Source organism: Sciurus vulgaris, assembly GCF_902686455.1.
Source record: "Sciurus vulgaris genome assembly, chromosome: 15".
Classification (NCBI taxonomy): domain Eukaryota; kingdom Metazoa; phylum Chordata; class Mammalia; order Rodentia; family Sciuridae; genus Sciurus; species Sciurus vulgaris.
Genome location: NC_136476.1, coordinates 13,124,269 through 13,141,649, shown reverse-complemented (window position 1 = coordinate 13,141,649; position 17,381 = coordinate 13,124,269). Strand labels below are relative to the sequence as shown.

General features: G+C 36.8%; 1 protein-coding gene across 1 annotated transcript in view; it reads right to left on the bottom strand.

Annotated features, from left to right (window-relative positions):
- TRPM6 (transient receptor potential cation channel subfamily M member 6) overlaps nt 1–17,381 on the bottom strand; it is a 155,587-nt gene that overhangs the window by 71,754 nt on the left and 66,452 nt on the right. The window contains 4 exon segments of the mRNA XM_079112114.1: nt 1,419–1,670; nt 3,219–3,347; nt 6,679–6,825; nt 15,120–15,272. Of these exon segments, the coding sequence (XP_078968240.1) occupies nt 1,419–1,670; nt 3,219–3,347; nt 6,679–6,825; nt 15,120–15,272 (681 nt within the window).

The following is a 17,381-nucleotide window of genomic DNA, read 5'->3' as shown; positions in this document are numbered from 1 at the left end:
ACATGCTTCTTTTTTTAAACTAATAAAATGTGAGCAACTTTTAATTAATATCCAACCTTTTGGGGTTTTTTTTGCTTTGTTTTGTTTCATTTTGTGGTGCTGGAGATTTAACCTAGGGGGACTTCACCACTGAACTACATTACCAGTCCTTTTTATTTTTTATTTTGAAACAGGACCTTACTAAGTTGCCCAGGCTGGACTCAAACTTGTAACACTCCTGCCTCTAGACTCAGTAACTGGCATTACAGGCATGCACTGCTGTGCCTGTCTGCTTTTGTTGTTGTTGTTGTTCTAATTAGTTATGCATGACAGTAGTTACACGTGACATTTTGACACATCATACATAAATAGTCCCCAATATTTTTATCTCGTTGCTATTAAGCTAGGGCCATGTGACCCATTCTAGCCAATGGGTTTTGGAGTGAGACCTGGTTCCCTTCCTGTCCAGGTCCTTAAAGCCATTAGACTCTCTAGCCCCCTCATTCTCTGCCATGGAAAACTTAGGAGCCACAAATGACTAGGGCACAAAATGAAGGGGTTCTGTACCTCCTGAGTCACTCCTGAGTCAAAGTTAGCATAACTTTGTGCTAAGTCACTGAGATATACTGGTTACTTCATACAGTCCTTTAATAAATACCAATGTCACCAAGACTAGAGAAAAAAAATGTAACGTAAGAAAAATCTGTCTCTGAGTCCTGCAGGTTCTCCCTTTTCTATCACCTTCCTGTGCTTCAGCACTACTCCCACTCTCCAGAACATGCCCCTTCCCCATCAGTGAATGTTCTAGAAGGAAAAAACAGTAATGATGGTCTTAGGTACTTGCCAAAAGTCAAATGGAGCAGGCTGACACAACTACACAGCAAGCTCAGATGACAGACGGGAGCCAGGTGGCCCACTTTAGGATCCTGGCTCCCCTACACATGCCCTTGAGTTTACTTAACCTCCATTTCCCTCTATGTAAAACGTGGCTAATAATGCTACTTGTCTCATAAAGTTGTTATGAAGACTAAAAACTTCACATACACAAGGTACTTAGTATAGTGTGAGGCCATAGTAAGCCCTATATTTGAGTGTAGTAAGGGTGAGTGATAAAAGACTAAATTAACACTAGCAGAAAATATTTTTGGTAGTAGACTTACACAAATCTAACACCATGGAATTACTGTGCCCAGAGACTAAGTTGACTCAATTCCATATTATCTGCTAAACCAAAGGACTGTCTGGATCAATGATCCAATATGTCACCCAAGGACATTTGTTATATATATGAGTTTGGGGTTATCAAGAAAACAGTGATAAAATTATCTGTCTGTACTTCTAGGAATAATTCCAAAAGTCAAACTATTCTATATGAACCATGAAATTAGGCAGAACCATTCATTACAAACACTTACATATAAAAACCAGACTGTACCCACCATTTTTGCAATCATGGTCACATATGGACCTGCATGTTGATTCACAGCAAAGAAGTCCATGAGCCGTGAGAACCAGAATATGATGTCTATGCAGTAGATTAGTCTTCCCGCTGTGTGAAAAGGAGGGCTACCCCACCGAAGGCCAAAGCCAACTGAAAACAGGCCAATGGCCACAGTTTCCATTAAGTTCCAGTACTCACTAATCCATACCTTCACCTTTTGAGTAATCTTCCCAGGTTCTGAAATACAGATCTGAAGAAGAAAGAGAGGGAAATTTTTTAAAATGGAGCACAGGGGTGGGGATGCAGCTCATTAGCAGAGTGCTCGACTAAGGTGCACAAAGTCCTGTGTTCAATCTTTTTTTGTACTGCTCCACCTCACATCACGCAGGAATTCGAGACTAACATTATTCTAGGCAACAAATTATTTAAACAAGGCCCTGGGTTCAAATCCCCAGCACCACACACAAAAAAAAAATTCTATGAATATATTTTAATGCCTATTAATTAAAATTAATTAAAAATTCAATTAACATTAATGTGTAGCACTAGCACTAGGTAGTTACTTGAAACTCCCCTAGAAATTTTTTTAAAGAGAAAAAAAGCACTCTTTCTAGATTTCATTAATCCAAAACTAAGATGAGAAGCACCAAGACAATTTAAAACTCAATTTTGCAATGGATCCATATCACTATGATTCCATTCCATGAGATCAGCAGTATGCAGAGAATACTGGATTGAAACCAAGAAATCTAGTCCTACCCCTGCTATTTAGTGAGTTGATAACAAACTAGTAGGAATGTGATATTGGAGCTCACTATTGTAAGCAATTACCCTTGAAATACTTTACAGACAAACTGAAATGTAAAATAGCAAACATGTTCTCCCTAAAGCATAAAAAAATTCAAATGTTTTTATACTGAATTATTTTCTGTAATCTTCGAACACCACATAAGTAACTAGTTGGTATTGTAGGTATAATTACTAAGAATACATAGTATTATTATACAAATTATGGTATTATAATTATTAATATTATAATTAATAATATATTATTATATATTATAGTATATATTATACATATTAAAGCATTATTATTACTTAGTATTTAATGTTGCTCAAATGGTAATAGGACAAAATAAATGTATGTAAGTGCCAAGACATGGAAATACATATACCTTGACATCTAAAACAGTCTAAGTTATAACTATTTGTGATTGTAGCTATAACTGCATTAAAAAATATTCATTTTTAACTGACTCAATGAAAACTAGAAAAGAAAATTTAATTTTTTTTTTGTTTCTTAGATTACTTGCTCCAGAGGGATTTTCAACTTCAGTTTTCAAAGGTGTTTAGTAGGAACTTTCAAATGCCATAAATGAATTCCTTATATATTCTGCAACTTCAGCATTTACGTGTCGCTGTCACGTAACACTGATAACATGTAGATAATGCTAGGCTATAAAAAAAATCAATCCCACAAAAAATACGCACTTAGTGGAAATCAAATAGTTGGAAGGTTAATAACACCTAGATGCATCACCTATCATTCTAGGCCTTATAAACGCACTAAGCCGTCTGCTTCAGAGATAACTGCTTCCAAAGTCCAGCAACCAGCAGAAAGAATTTGACAAGGATGAAGGGTTGAAATAAGGAATTTTCCCCCAATGAACTTCTTGGAGAATGCATATCAATATCAAAATTTTCTCTCTCCCACCCTCCACACGTCCATTTGCATCACCAGACCTGAGAACGCCTCTCCCAGAGGTAGGCAGAGGACAAATGCAGAAGAAGAACTCACCTCCCTGACTTTCTCAATAGCATTGGTGAAGATGTAAATGATAACAAGCCACTCTTGCACGCTGGGTTGGGGCTCCATCTCCACCAACACAGTGTAAGTGAACAGCATGAGGAATGCCAGATATGCCATCTGTGAGGGGACACACATTCCCTGGGTATGAGCGCCAGCAACCATGGAGGATGCCAATCAGACACACAGAGAGCCGAGAAGACACACAGCCATGAATTTCAACATGATAACACAAAAATGCAACTGGGAGAGGGGCACCTTCTGACTATTGATGAACTAATATCAAGGAAATCACAAGAATCTGTGGTTTTCTAGTCTAGGATTTGGTGGCAGAAGTGAAAATCACTGCTCTCAGATGCACGGAAGGAGATACTGTCTCATTCTGTTGATTCTGCACTATAATTTCCAGTACCCCACACATTCCAATGTGGATACTAGCAGGCTAAATGCAAGCCAGAGAAGAATCTTCCTGCCTCCCCTTCAATTTAAACATTGAGAGCATGTCTGCCAAGCATGCCCAATGAGCAATGACAGTGGATGTGTGTCTTCAGATACAATGGATTGTGAATTTTACTACCACTGGGAGTATTAATTTATGTTGATTAAAATATCGTGGCAGATAGAAAAGTTTTGCTCACTGTGATCCCTGGTAACCTCAGACTGTGGTTTTTCAGCATTCAGAACTGTGCCTGAACATGGTAGGCATTAAATCAACCTAGATTTCTAATCTCTTCAATGAATTAAAACATAATAAACACATGCACAAATACACATAGTGAGTAATACCTTTGTAATTATATCTAGTATTCTTATCTTCTTAAGATTTATCCCCAGAAGCAGATTAGCTGTGCACACAGGTTGAGACTGAGACAAATATTAATAAATTATCTACCAGAAAGGCTTAACCAATTTACACTGTCCCCCAACAAGAGATGAATCATGCAGCTGTTTAAACAGCTTTGGAGAGAGGACACAGCACTAGCTGACCAATACTTACTTTTAAAAATCCTAAATCCACAGAGAGAAAAATGTCTGGTTCATTCTCACAAGAAACATTATTTTAACTTGATCCTTATTTCTCATGCCTTTTTGAACTCTAAGTTGGTAAATCTGGTTTTTTAAGTCTAGTTCTGCATGGGTAACACAGGAAATGGCTTAAAACATTTCTGACTACACTAAAATGATATTATTTACAGGAGGCGGTATTTGGGAACAGCCATGATAGGTTTAGTTGCCTGTGAGTTAAGGAGCTATAGGAGAGCAACATATAAGAAAGTTAAGGTAAAGCTAATTAATTCTATACTTCTCTTGTCTATGTCTCAATGTCTACTCAGATGACTCTTTGGGGACGTAAGTGAAATAAATTTACTCTACTAAAGCAATCATTTTTGACATTTTTATCATTGGTTTCATGGTAACCAGAAAATTAATTCCTTAATTTTTACTCTAAGGTATACCTTAATATTTTCATCCATTCGCCTACACCTTTTTATCATTTATACTTTACCATTTTTATATGATTTAATATAATTAATATTATTATATATAATTTAATATATGTCATTTATCATTAATATACAGAAATAGTATCCTCCACTCAACCTGCAAGCTTCTGGAGGGCAGTGACTATATTTGACAGTCTGCTTTCCACCTACCTCTAGCACCTAGTACTGAGTTTTAGAAAGAGCAGGAAGCTTTCAGTTAAATGTAATTGAATGGTCTGGACCTTATATAAGTCACCTTCAGCCATAACGCGTTTTTTCTAACATGTAGGTATGACTATATAAATGTGACAGATTTACAAACAAAAAGACAACAAATGTATCCAACAAATAGATACTGAGCTTGAACTCAATATATTGAGCACAAGTTCCTCTAATTGAGAACAGGTGGGGTTCCTATCAGCTATTTTAAGTACATTTGCTCATTAGCCTAGAGCGACATTTTACAAGACTGCAAGCAACCAAAGTATTTACCTCTAGACGAAACAAGACTGCACTAAAACTCTCTAGGCATTGATGGTCTTGCTTTTGACTCTTTTTGTTTCTTTCCAATATGAAAATTGTGATCCAAAAAATGTTTACATTTTTGTTTTTACATTTTGCAAGATGCTGCTTCAGTACAGCACACACTCAGAGTCCAGCAATGTGGAGCCAAGACTATATAACACTGGAGCACACTGCTGGCACCATCTGTTATGGTGGGCAGTTCTGGAAGGCTGTGATCTGCTCAGCTTTCCTCCACTCTCTAAAAGCTCCCAAGGCTGGAAATTTCTAAGGAAAGAAACACGCAAATATTTAGAGTCTTTGGGGATTAACTCCTTTCTCAATAATGTGATTATGGTTAAAATACTCTCAAGTGCCTATCGGGGCGGCCCACGCCTGTAATCCCAGTGGCTCAGGAGGTCAAGACAAGAGAATCAAGTTCAAAACCAGGCTAAGCAATTTAGCAAGACCCTAAGCAAGACCCTGTATCAAAATAAAATATCTATACTTTTTTTTTTAAAAAAAAAAGGGGGCTGGGGATGTGGTTTGGTGGTAAAGTGCCCCTTGGTTCAATCTCTGGTATAAAAAAAAACAAAAACAAACAAAAAAAACTCAGTTTCTCAAATAGTTTGTTGCATATTAATAAAATTGGTGAAACCATATCCTTTGAAGTGAGATTTGATTTTGTAGAAACAGATAAACATCAGAGTTACACATTTATTCAATAAGTATATGAAATGTGTGGTTGGCCAAGTACGTATTGTGAAATATGATGCATTTAGATAAATATCCTTTAATAATTATACTTCAAATGTTTCAGGAATACAAAACATTGGCCATGAACATTTTAAGTATAACTAAGCATTAAAAAAGTAAATGCTACTAAAAATGTGAAAAGCATTCAATGCATTTAAAGTACAGTTTATACTTGCTCTGAATCTCTACTACCCATCATAAAGTCAATATTTGATGACACAATTCAGGTTCTAAACTTTTTATTATCCTTTCTACATTTATCATCCCATGCTACTGATGACAAAAACAAACACTTGCATTTTTGTCTATTTCAGACAAAGAATTATTACTAATATTAATAGCATTCCTTCAAAGAACAACTTGATTCAACTGCTGATTTTTCTTGCCCCACATGGGAAAAGAATCCACTTAATTCTACAGACTGCTGTTAATCTTATTGTTTCCCAAAACTCCAAATGCTGGGTTCTGTCTTGTGCTCTCGGCTTTCTAAGAGAGAAGAATATGTGGGTTCTCAAATTCCCAAACTCCACTCTGGCTTCCCTGACCCTGCTCCAGTCCTCTTTGCTATCTCCTTTGTCTAGCCTCTCCCTTCTTTCCCTGCATTTCTACCTTTTTTTAAATCCCAAGTCAGAAAATCAGAAATGTCAGCGTTAATTTCATGAGCTCCTAATGGTCATTAATACTATTTATATAGCTGTAGTGAGACCAACCGTGTAAAACCAAAATTTCACAATGGGAGCGCTGTAGAACTCATAGACTTTCCTAGTCCAAGGAAGGTTTCTGGGCCCATTCGTTAAGTCGAAGTGCTGATTTTCATCCACTTTCTCATCAGGGCCCCTCTCCAAATCACAGTCTTTCTGCAAAATAAATAAATAATTTTCAGGGTGTAGTTCAGTGGCAGAGCTCAGTCCTTGCTTCTATGAGACCTTGAGTTCAATCCTCAGCACTTCCACCAAAAGTTATTATTATTTTTTACAGACTGTATTTTGATTCATTGTACACAAATGGGGTACATTATTTCATCTCTATGGTTGAACATGATGTAGATTCATACCATTCGCGCAATCATACATATACATAGGGTAATGATGTCTGTCTCATTCCACCATCTTTCATAACCCCCTCCCTCTCATTTCCTTCTACATAATCTAAAGTTCCTCCATTCTTCTCTCACTCCCTCTGAAAATTAATAATAATAATAAATCATTTTTATAAGCAGCTTAACTCAAATATTGACAGGTATGGACATCCACAACATCACAAATGATATATTGCAAATGAATTGGACACTCGCCCTCCAAATTATAGTCTTAGCCTTAAAGGGAGAGAAAACTGCATATATTGCATAAATCTTTGACCAGGTAAGGGACATAGAATATTTCTAAAATGCAAGCTGAATATCTAGTAATCAAACCCAAAGTAAGAATAATTCTAAGAATTTAAAAGTGGTCCCTGTTCCTGTTCTGATTAATCTCCTTTAGCAGTAATTTTGGAACTTAATTATATTCATAAGATCCCTGTGAAAGCAATAACATGTTACATTTATTTCCTTAATACAAAAGGACAAAACGGACATGAATCAATAAGCCTCCTCTCCAGGTCATGGGAAGGCAGCCACAGTGTTCATATAGGATTCTGACCTCTGCCAGCTTTTCATGTATTTATAGCTGAGGAGTTCTTAGCCTGGAGTTCACAGTTACTGCCTGCTCAGGAGTTCCTGGGACACTCTGCAACTATATGCAGGTATTGGTGTTGTATGTGCATATATTTTAGGAAAAGAATTAAACCTTTTATCAGCTTCTTAAAAGTTATATGTCCGTCTAAAGGCAGTAACCCTTGCAGGTGATGAGCATGAGATCCTGTGTGGCAGAACAGGGTCACCTGAGTGAGACCACACCCATGCCCACAGAGATCAGGCTTTTGAAAAAGGAAACATGATAAATGAAATGAAAACAAGCACCTGTAATCTATGAAGGAGAACACACAGGTAGTAAGAGAAGCCAGAGAGCTGTACCCTACTTCATTTCTATAGGACTTTAATTTTCACTTGAAAACGCATTCATTTCATAATTTTAAAGTAATATTTAAAAGAAAGGAATATTCTCTGCTACTTCTCACCCTAACACATTCCTTCAACCTACTCACAGAAGTTCCTTCTCTAGGTCTAACCCGCAAGGTTAGTAAGATTTTTCAAGCCCAGAAATGAATCAAATTTTGTTTGAATTGTTTATATAACAGCAGAAATGTAATTTTCAAGGCCTTGGGCATCTAGATGGGTTATCTTTAGTGCCTGTTTGATTGTTCCACTTCCTTTACTTTGTGCAGTGGAATTGAGGTTGTGACTCAGAGACGTGGGAACTGACCCGGTTACTAACAGGCTAGAACAAGCCTCAAGTTAAAATGGCTGAAAACCAATTAGTAAAGTCATCATTGAGATTTTAATGACAGCAATACCACCTCAGAAAGACCCCAGAAATCAGTTTAAGTAATGACCTTTCTATCCAATGACTTTTCTTATTTTTTCTGCAAGTGTTTCGTTAGGCCTGAATTACTGTTGACAATTTGGAATGGACTATAAAGTATATAGTCCATTGAGCCTATCTCTGAATTGTCAAAAACAAATGCCATCATAAAGACAATCTGGGAATATAAATTCAGGTTCATGACTTTTGTTTTTTCTTTAGAAGAAGGACAAAAGTATTTTGCTTAGTTAACTTTCATTCCATTCAAATCTCTCTCTCTCTCTCTCTCCCTCCCCCCCCCTCTCCCTCTCTCTCTCTCTCTCTCTCTCTCTCTCTCTCTCTCTCTCTCTCTCTGTCTCTCTGCTGCCCTCTTTCTCTCTGTTCCTCTCCTTCACTCTCTTTCTTTCTGATACCAGCAACAACGTAAAATTACAGCCATAACAATCAACTCTGAGGCTGGTAGAATAGATTATTCAACTTGCTTAATTTTTTTCAATTGTTGCTTATCAACCTAAGATTGAGTTCATCTCTCCCCTTCCAAACCTGCTCCATTTTCTTTTTTTTTCTTTTTTTAATTTTTTTTTTAATTTTACAAATGGGATACATGTTGTTTCTCTGTTTGTACATGGCGTAAAGGCATACCATTTGTGTAATCATAAATTTACATAGAGTAATGTTGTTTGATTCATTCTGTTATTTTTTCCCTTCCCCCCCTCCCACCCCTCTTTACCCTCTATACAGTACTTCCTTCCTCCATACTTGCCCCCCCTCCCTAACCCTAACTCTAACCCTAACACTAACCCTTCCCTCCCCCCCATTATGTGTCATCCTCCACTTATTAGCGATATCATTCGTCCTTTGGCTTTTTGAGATTGGCTTATCTCACTTAGCATGATATTCTCCAATTTCATCCATTTGCCTGCAAATGCCATAATTTATCATTCTTTATGGCTGAGTAATATTCCATTGTATATATATACCACAGTTTCTTTATCCACTCATCAATTGAAGGGCATCTAGGTTGGTTCCACAGTCTGGCTATTGTGAATTGAGCAGCTATGAACATTGATGTGGCTGTATGTCTGTAGTATGCTGATTTTAAGTCCTTTGGGTATAGGCCAAGGAGTGGGATAGCTGGGTCAAATGGAGGGTCCATTCCAAGTTTTCTAAGGAATCTCCACACTGCTTTCCAGAGTGGCTGCACTAATTTGTAGCCCCACCAGCAATGTATGAGTGTACCTTTCTCCCCACATCCTCGCCAACACCTGTTGTTACTCGTATTCTTGATAATCGCCATTCTAATTGGGGTGAGATGGAATCTTAGGGTGGTTTTGATTTGCATTTCTCTTATTACTAGAGATGTTGAGCATTTTTCCATATGTTTGTTGATTGCTTGTAGATCTTCTTCTGTGAAGTGTCTATTCATTTCCTTAACCCATTTGTCGACTGGATTATTTGAATTCTTGGAGTAGAGCTTTTTGAGTTCTTTATAGATTCTGGAGATTAGTGCTCTATCTGAAGTATGAGTGGCAAAGATATTCTCCCACTCTGTAGGCTCTTTCTTCGCATTGCTGATAGTATCCTTTGCTGAGAGAAAGCTTTTTAGTTTGAATCTATCCCAGTGGTTGATTCTAGCTTTTATTTCTTGTGCTATGGGAGTCCTGTTAAGGAAATCTGATCCTAGACCAACAAGGTGAAGATTTGGACCTACTTTTTCTTCTATAATCTGCAGGGTCTCTGGTCTGATTCTGAGGTCCTTAATCCATTTTGAGTTTAGTTTTGTGCATGGTGAGAGATATGGGTTTAGTTTCATTCTGTTGCATATGGATTTCCAATTCTCCCAGCACCATTTGTTGAAGAGGCTATCTTTTCTCCATTGCATATTTTGGGCACCTTTGTCTAGTATGAGAAAATTGTATTTATTTGGATTTGTGTCCGTGTCCTCTATTCTGTACCATTGATCTACCTTTCTATTTTGATACCAATACCATGCCGTTTTTGTTACTATTGCTTTGTAGTAGAGTTGAAGATCTGGTATTGCAATACCCCCTGTTTCACTCTTCCTGCTAAGGATTGCTTTAGCTATTCTGGGTTTCTTATTCTTCTAGATGAATTTCATAATTGCTTGCTCTATTTCTGTAAGGTACGTCATTGGGATTTTAATTGGAATTGCATTGAATTTGTATAGCACTTTAGGTAGTATGGCCATTTTGACAATATTAATTCTTCCTATCCAAGAACATGGGAGATCTTTCCATCTTCTAAGGTGTTCTTTAATTTCTTTCTTTAGTGTTGTATAGTTCTCATTGTAGAGGTCTTTCACCTCTTTTGTGAGATTGATTCCCAAGTATTTTATTTTTTTCGAGGCTATTGTGAATGGGGTAGTTTTCCTAATTTCTCTTTCTGAAGATTCATCACTTATGTATAAAAATGTGTTGGATTTATGGGCATTGAACTTGTAAACTGCTACTTTACTGAATTCACTTATGAGTTCTAAGAGTTTTCTGGTGGAATTTCCAGGTTCCTCTAAATATATAATCATGTCATCAGCAAACAGGGATAGTTTGAGTTCTTCTTTTCCAATTCGTATCCCTTTAATTTCTTTGGTTTGTCTAATTGCTCTGGCCAGAGTCTCAAGAATGATGTTGAATAGAAGTGGTGAAAGAGGGCATCCCTGCCTTGTTCCAGTTTTTAGGGGGAATGCTTTCAGTTTTTCACCATTTAGAATGATATTAGCCATGGGCTTAGCATAAATGGCCTTTACAATGTTAAGGAATGTTCCCACTATCCCTATTTTTTCTAGTGTTTTGAGCATGAAGGGGTGCTGTATTTCATTGAATGCTTTTTCTGCATCTATTGAAATAATCATGTGATTCTTGACTTTAAGTCTATTAATATGGTGAATTACGTTTATTGATTTCCTGATGTTGAACCAACCTTGCATCCCTGGGATAAAACCCACTTGATCATGGTGCACTATCTTTTTAATATGTTTTGTCTGCTCCATTTTCAATTATTCCTGTGTCCCTTTTAAGATGGTCTTGTATACCCACCAACTCTCAATCACTTTTGCCATCTCCCTTTCACCCATTCCCCATGTTCAACTGACTCTTCAGTAAAATCTGTCGTTTCCTCTCCAAGTCTATTGTTACTGACCCTGGCTAATGCTCTTATTACTTCTAACCAGAGTGTTTTCCTGACCCAGGCCCTCCCTGCCTTCGGCCTATCTTCATGCTAAAGCATCCTATGCACTGGAGGCAGCATAATTTTCCTACTGGTCATACACATTCACTGGTTCTCCAATGATTAAAATGGAATTCACAGAGTAGAGCAAGGAGATCAGGGAGGAGGATAGAGCAGAGGCAAAGGAAAGTACTGGGGAATCAGAGTGACCAAATCATTTTATGTGCATGTATGAATATGCACAATGAATGCCACTATCATGCATAATTACAACATGTATAACAAAGATACAGCTCTTTACTTCACAGGGCATACAAGAGTCTCCACAATCTAATCTCAACCTACTGTTCTAGCCATGCCTATAGATCTTTCTTGTTGACCCATATCCTCCATAACAAACAATGACACTTGTAAAGTTTGTCAGTGCCTTATTATTTCCTGCCTCCATGTCCCTTCCTGTTGTCTTCCTTCCCACTGAAATGCTCTTTTCCCTCTCCACATCCTCCAGTCTCAACTCAAATACCACATCCATCACGAAGCTATCACCAACCCCTAACCCTCACCAACTGGCCCCTACTTGAGAAGAATCATCTTCCACTGGTAAAACCACACTACCTCTTCCTGTAATTCATTCCTGAGGCAGCCCATGCCAACCAAATTCCTGCTTTTTAGAGACTGGCAACTAGGAAAACTTAAATTTCTCTGGGCAGTCATTTTGCCCGTTCAAATTTCAATGAGGAGATTAATAAAGCCTCACAAAGTAAATGCAGTATTTGATTCTATACAGTTTCAGCACAAGAATAATGGCCTTCCTTCTTCTATTACCAGCATATTCTCATTATATTTATATTTATTACTACAAAGGCACTCTAAAAGAGCTTCTATATTTTGCCTGCCTCCAGTTTTCTCCCACAATACATAATGCAAATTATGTTCCTCAATTAATCCATCATATTGACTGATTAGGGTTATGAAATCTTATATATCCCAACAAAGTGTTGCTCTCACCCTTACACAGCAAAATTCTAAAATCTAGTCAGTTAATCAATAATTGTTGCGTAAGTAAAATTCAAAAGATTAAAGAAAACTTGTTCTTGTAAGTCATTTATAATACACATGTGTGAAACACATTTTTAATAAATTATTTAAATTGAATAATGGTGAGGCATCATGGACTTTCTTGACACTTGTAAAGAAAGTGTCAAGAAAAATCCAAAGGGGCAGAGGACACATCTGCTTCAATTAATGGCAGTGTCCCTTGGAACCTTCTATCTTGTCTGGCATATGGAAGGTGGCCATTAAATATTCATTGACAATAAATTGATATGGTCAAATTCAAACCAACTTGGTGAGCAATTGCCAAAAGAGGACTACTATATTACCAAAATGCAATTTTTCAGGAAATTGTGAAATTAACAGTATTTTTTAATGTTGAGAGTACACTTAATTCGTATTCAACAGAGTAATTCTAAGTCTTCCCTTTAATGATGACTGTTTAGTGGAATGCTCTAGCTACCGATGATGCCTTAAGTGTTTTCAAGTTCATCCTATGAAATCTGAGAGTCAAAAGTGAAGTTATATCCACTTGCAAAGTACTCTTTACTACAACCTGTAAGTAACTGCCATATTGAATTCCATATTGCTTTGTAGATATATAGATGAAAGAAAAATTGCTCTCTTCATTGTTGGCTTCAATAACTGAATTAAACTTAATGTAAACAATTAAATAGGCATAAAGCCAAACTGAATACCTCTGTATGAGGATGGTATTTATTTATTTATTTACTTATTTATTTATTTATTTATTGGTACTGGGGATTGAACCCAGGGGTGCATTACCACCGAGACACATCCCCAGCCCTTTCTACTTTTTATCTTGAGACAAGATCTCCCCAAGTTGCTTAGGTCCTTAGTTGCTGAGGCTGGCTTTGAACTTGCTGTCCTCCTGCCTCAGCCTCCTGAGCCACTGGGATTACAGGTGTGCCTGGCAGTATTCTGTTTCTAATGTAGTGAAGTCAAAACTGCATTTATTCTCATGTTAAATTTTTTTGAAATATTCCAAACTTAATAAAGGTATCATCTGGCTGGTACAATCACAAATGTGATGACTTTGACTAGCTTGAGGTTGTGAGAGATGACTGCTCACATATTCTTCAGAGGTTGAAATGTACCTGGTCTCTTGGATTCTAAGAACTCTGGATAGAATTAATGGGAAGGAAGGAAAGGAGGAAGGGAGGAAATAGGGGAAGAGGAAGAAAGAGAAGGGAGGTGGGAAGGAAGTGAGAGGAACCCACAAATGATAGCAATGGTTAAAATAGTGAACAACCAATCTGGCAGAGACATTAACCAATCAGAATGGATATTCAACCAAACACAGAAGATGCTGATCATAAAACACTAATTACAATTAATTTTCAGGTAGCATTTACTGAATGTACTTTTAAATATTATTAATAAATACATCATAAATGCAAAAGTACACCAGATAGGATTCTAAAGATACTTCCTTCAAGTTTAAGTACCTAAGAAGAGGTTTACTCCACTTCACAGTAAATGACAATTTTATAAGCAATGACTCAAGTGGAAGCATTGAAAGCAAAGAACATATCAGAGCATGCTGGAAAATCTGCAGTTAAGATGGCCAAAGAAGCTCCAGTTCCCCAGACAGACTACACATGTGGAACTCACAACTCTCCTCAGCCCCTAGATGTAACATATGGAAAAATCTGTGGAATGGAACAGTGAAGATTGGCACAAATTCTAAGTACACATCCTCATTGTTGCTTTAGAACAGTGGTTTTCTTTTTTTTTTTTTTTTTTTTTTTTTTTTTCTTTTTCTTTTTTGGTACTGAGGATTGAACTCAGGGGCACTTGATCACTGAGCCACATCCCCAGCCCTATTTAGAGACAGGGTCTCACTAAGTTGTTTAGCACCTCCCTTTTGCTGAGGCTGGCTTTGAACTCTCAATCCTTCTGTCTCAGACTCCTGAGCAGCTGGGTTCACAGACGTGTACCACCATGCCCAGCATACTGAATAAATTTATTATACTAGTTACAAAGGAAAATGAAAATTTAGACACATGTTAAATATATAAATTCCTTGATTTTGACTTCAAATTATAAAAAAGAGTACTTTGCTCAATACTCCATTGTTAATTAGGCTTTTCATATATGTTCTGCTTTTTTTTTTTTTTTTTTTTTTTGCGGTGCTGGGGATCGAACCCAGGGCCTTGTACATGCAAGGCAAGCACTCTACGGACTGAGCTATCTCCCCAACCTCCATACATGTTATGTTTGACCATAATATAATAAATTAAGATTAGGCAGAAGAGAAACACATGCTTAACTGATGAGTCAGTGGCATTTTAGAATAATGTATAACCCTAGGGCACATCACTGGCAACAGAAATTTTGTTTACCAGATTACTATATAAATAAACATTGTGGGTGTATATATTTATGTACAGTCAACACCATAAAAAACAAATTTACTATATCACACTAACCATACAAGCACTTTCTTTGCTACTGATGGGATTCTGGTCACCATAATACCACGTAAACTGGAAGTCCTGGGACTGGGGAACATGTGACATCTCAGCTTTGCTTTTAAATTCCAGCATCAAAATGGTGGGTGGTAAAAGAATACTTATGATGATCTGCCAAAGAAAACAAATAAAATAAGTAGGAAGGGATACACAAAATGCTTGTAGTATTCAGATAACAAAACTAAGAATTTAATTGCCTATAAAATATCAGGTTCATTCCCAATTCAATTTATATCTTGATTCTATTCATATTTTTTGACTCAGCAATTTCATTTCTACAAGTGTCTCCCTTGGAAATACTCAAGAGTACAAGCATGTGTGGATAAGGATGTTCACTGTAGGGTTATTTGCAAAAGCACGAAACTTATGACAAGCTAAATGTTCATCTGTACATTTACAGCCAGTGTGGAACAACCTAAAAGTGAAATAATACACAATCATTGAAAGACAAATGCTTTCAAAGACAAATCACTGAATGACAAAATGTTGAAAAGTTACCCAGGCAATATTGTTAAGTGACAAAACAACCCGAATCGTAGAACAGTGAATGCACTGATTCAATTTTTGTAAAAAAAAAAAAAAAATTTTGACTTTAAATATATGTTCATAGACATATATGCATTCTAAACTTTAGAAATATGTGGTATACCATACTAAAAAGTATACTATGCCAGGAGAATCTGGGCAGGGCAGTGAGAAGTATTATTTTTCAATGAGTACATTGTTTTAATAATTTTTTAAAAATCTGTTAAGTATGTATTATCATACAAAACATAAAAATTTTTTCATATTATAAAATCAAAACTATAAAAATACCAGGTCAGATCTATCTCCCATCCTACACAAATACTTTGTCTGCCAGTAAGACCCAAGGAAAGTACAGATACTGACATCCTCAATTCTTTCATTATATTGCTATCATTTATTAATTGTTTTTTCATTTTTTAAAATTATTTCAATTTTTTAAAATTATTTCCCAATTATTTTTAAACTTTGTGCCTATGCATGCCTGTAATCCCAACTACTTAGGAGACTGAGACAGAAGGATTGCAAGTTCAAGGTCAGCCTAGGCAACTTAATGAGACACTGTCTCAGAACAAAATGGAAAGGGCTGAGGATATGGGTCAGTAGTAGAGCACTTACCTAGCATGAACAAGGTCCTGGGTTCCATCCCCAGCACCACAAAAAAAAAAAAAAAAAAAAAAAAAAGAACAAGAATTTTTATGTCCAACTTATATGGCCTTCCAGGTAAAGCATTTAAGAGACTTACTAAATGCTCTAAAAAAATCAACTTGCTAAATCCTACTACCTGTTTTAAGCTAAAATTAAGACTCAGTGAAATTAAGCCTAGGATTTAGCGACCAAAAATAAAATTAAACCTGTCTATGATTAAATAAACTGAAGTCATATTCTTGTCAACATTCATTTTTTTTTATCATACTGAAATGATTTTTTTTCTTTTGCAGTGCTGGGATGGAATCCAGGGCCTCACACATGCTAAGCAAGTACTCTATCACTCAGCTACATTCCCAGCCCCTGCTGAAATGAACTTTTATTGTTTTGTTTTAGTACGATTTACTGTAAGACTCTCTGGTATTAGGGGAAGAGTTCCATGGTGCCTAGCATGGGTGCGGCACTAAGTTTGATCCTCAGCACCACATAGAAAATAAATACAGGTCAAATTCTTTATGTGTGTGTGTGTGTGTGTGTGTGTGTGTGTGTGTGTACAGTCTTATGTAGATCTTAATACTCATGTTTTATCTCCTTCTATTCAGTTTTAGAAGCACATTCTTGAGGTTAACCACAACCTAAAACTGTAAGCTTAGGTTCCATGTCAAAGGTTAAATGTCCTTATCAGTTAATTAACTCTACTCTTGGTAATTTAAGATGAGGGAGGAGCAAAGAATTTGGAGATGGTTAGTGGTGAGAAACAAGTTTGAGGGCAGCTTCACGAAACAGCCAATGTGCCCTAAAACAGCACATCGGATGAGAATTACCACAGATACGGCTAGTTTTATTTAGCTTACTATGAGTGTTTTGTTTTGCTTCTTGTTTTGTATTGTTTTGTTGTTGTTTTGGCACTGGGATTAAACTCGGGGCCTCATGCATGCTGAGCGTATACTCCACCAATGAGCTACACCCCAGCCTCTGTTAGTATTCTTAAACTAAGAAAAATTTCCCTGAAAAGTCTCCTTTACTTCTGTCAGGATTCTCACAGGC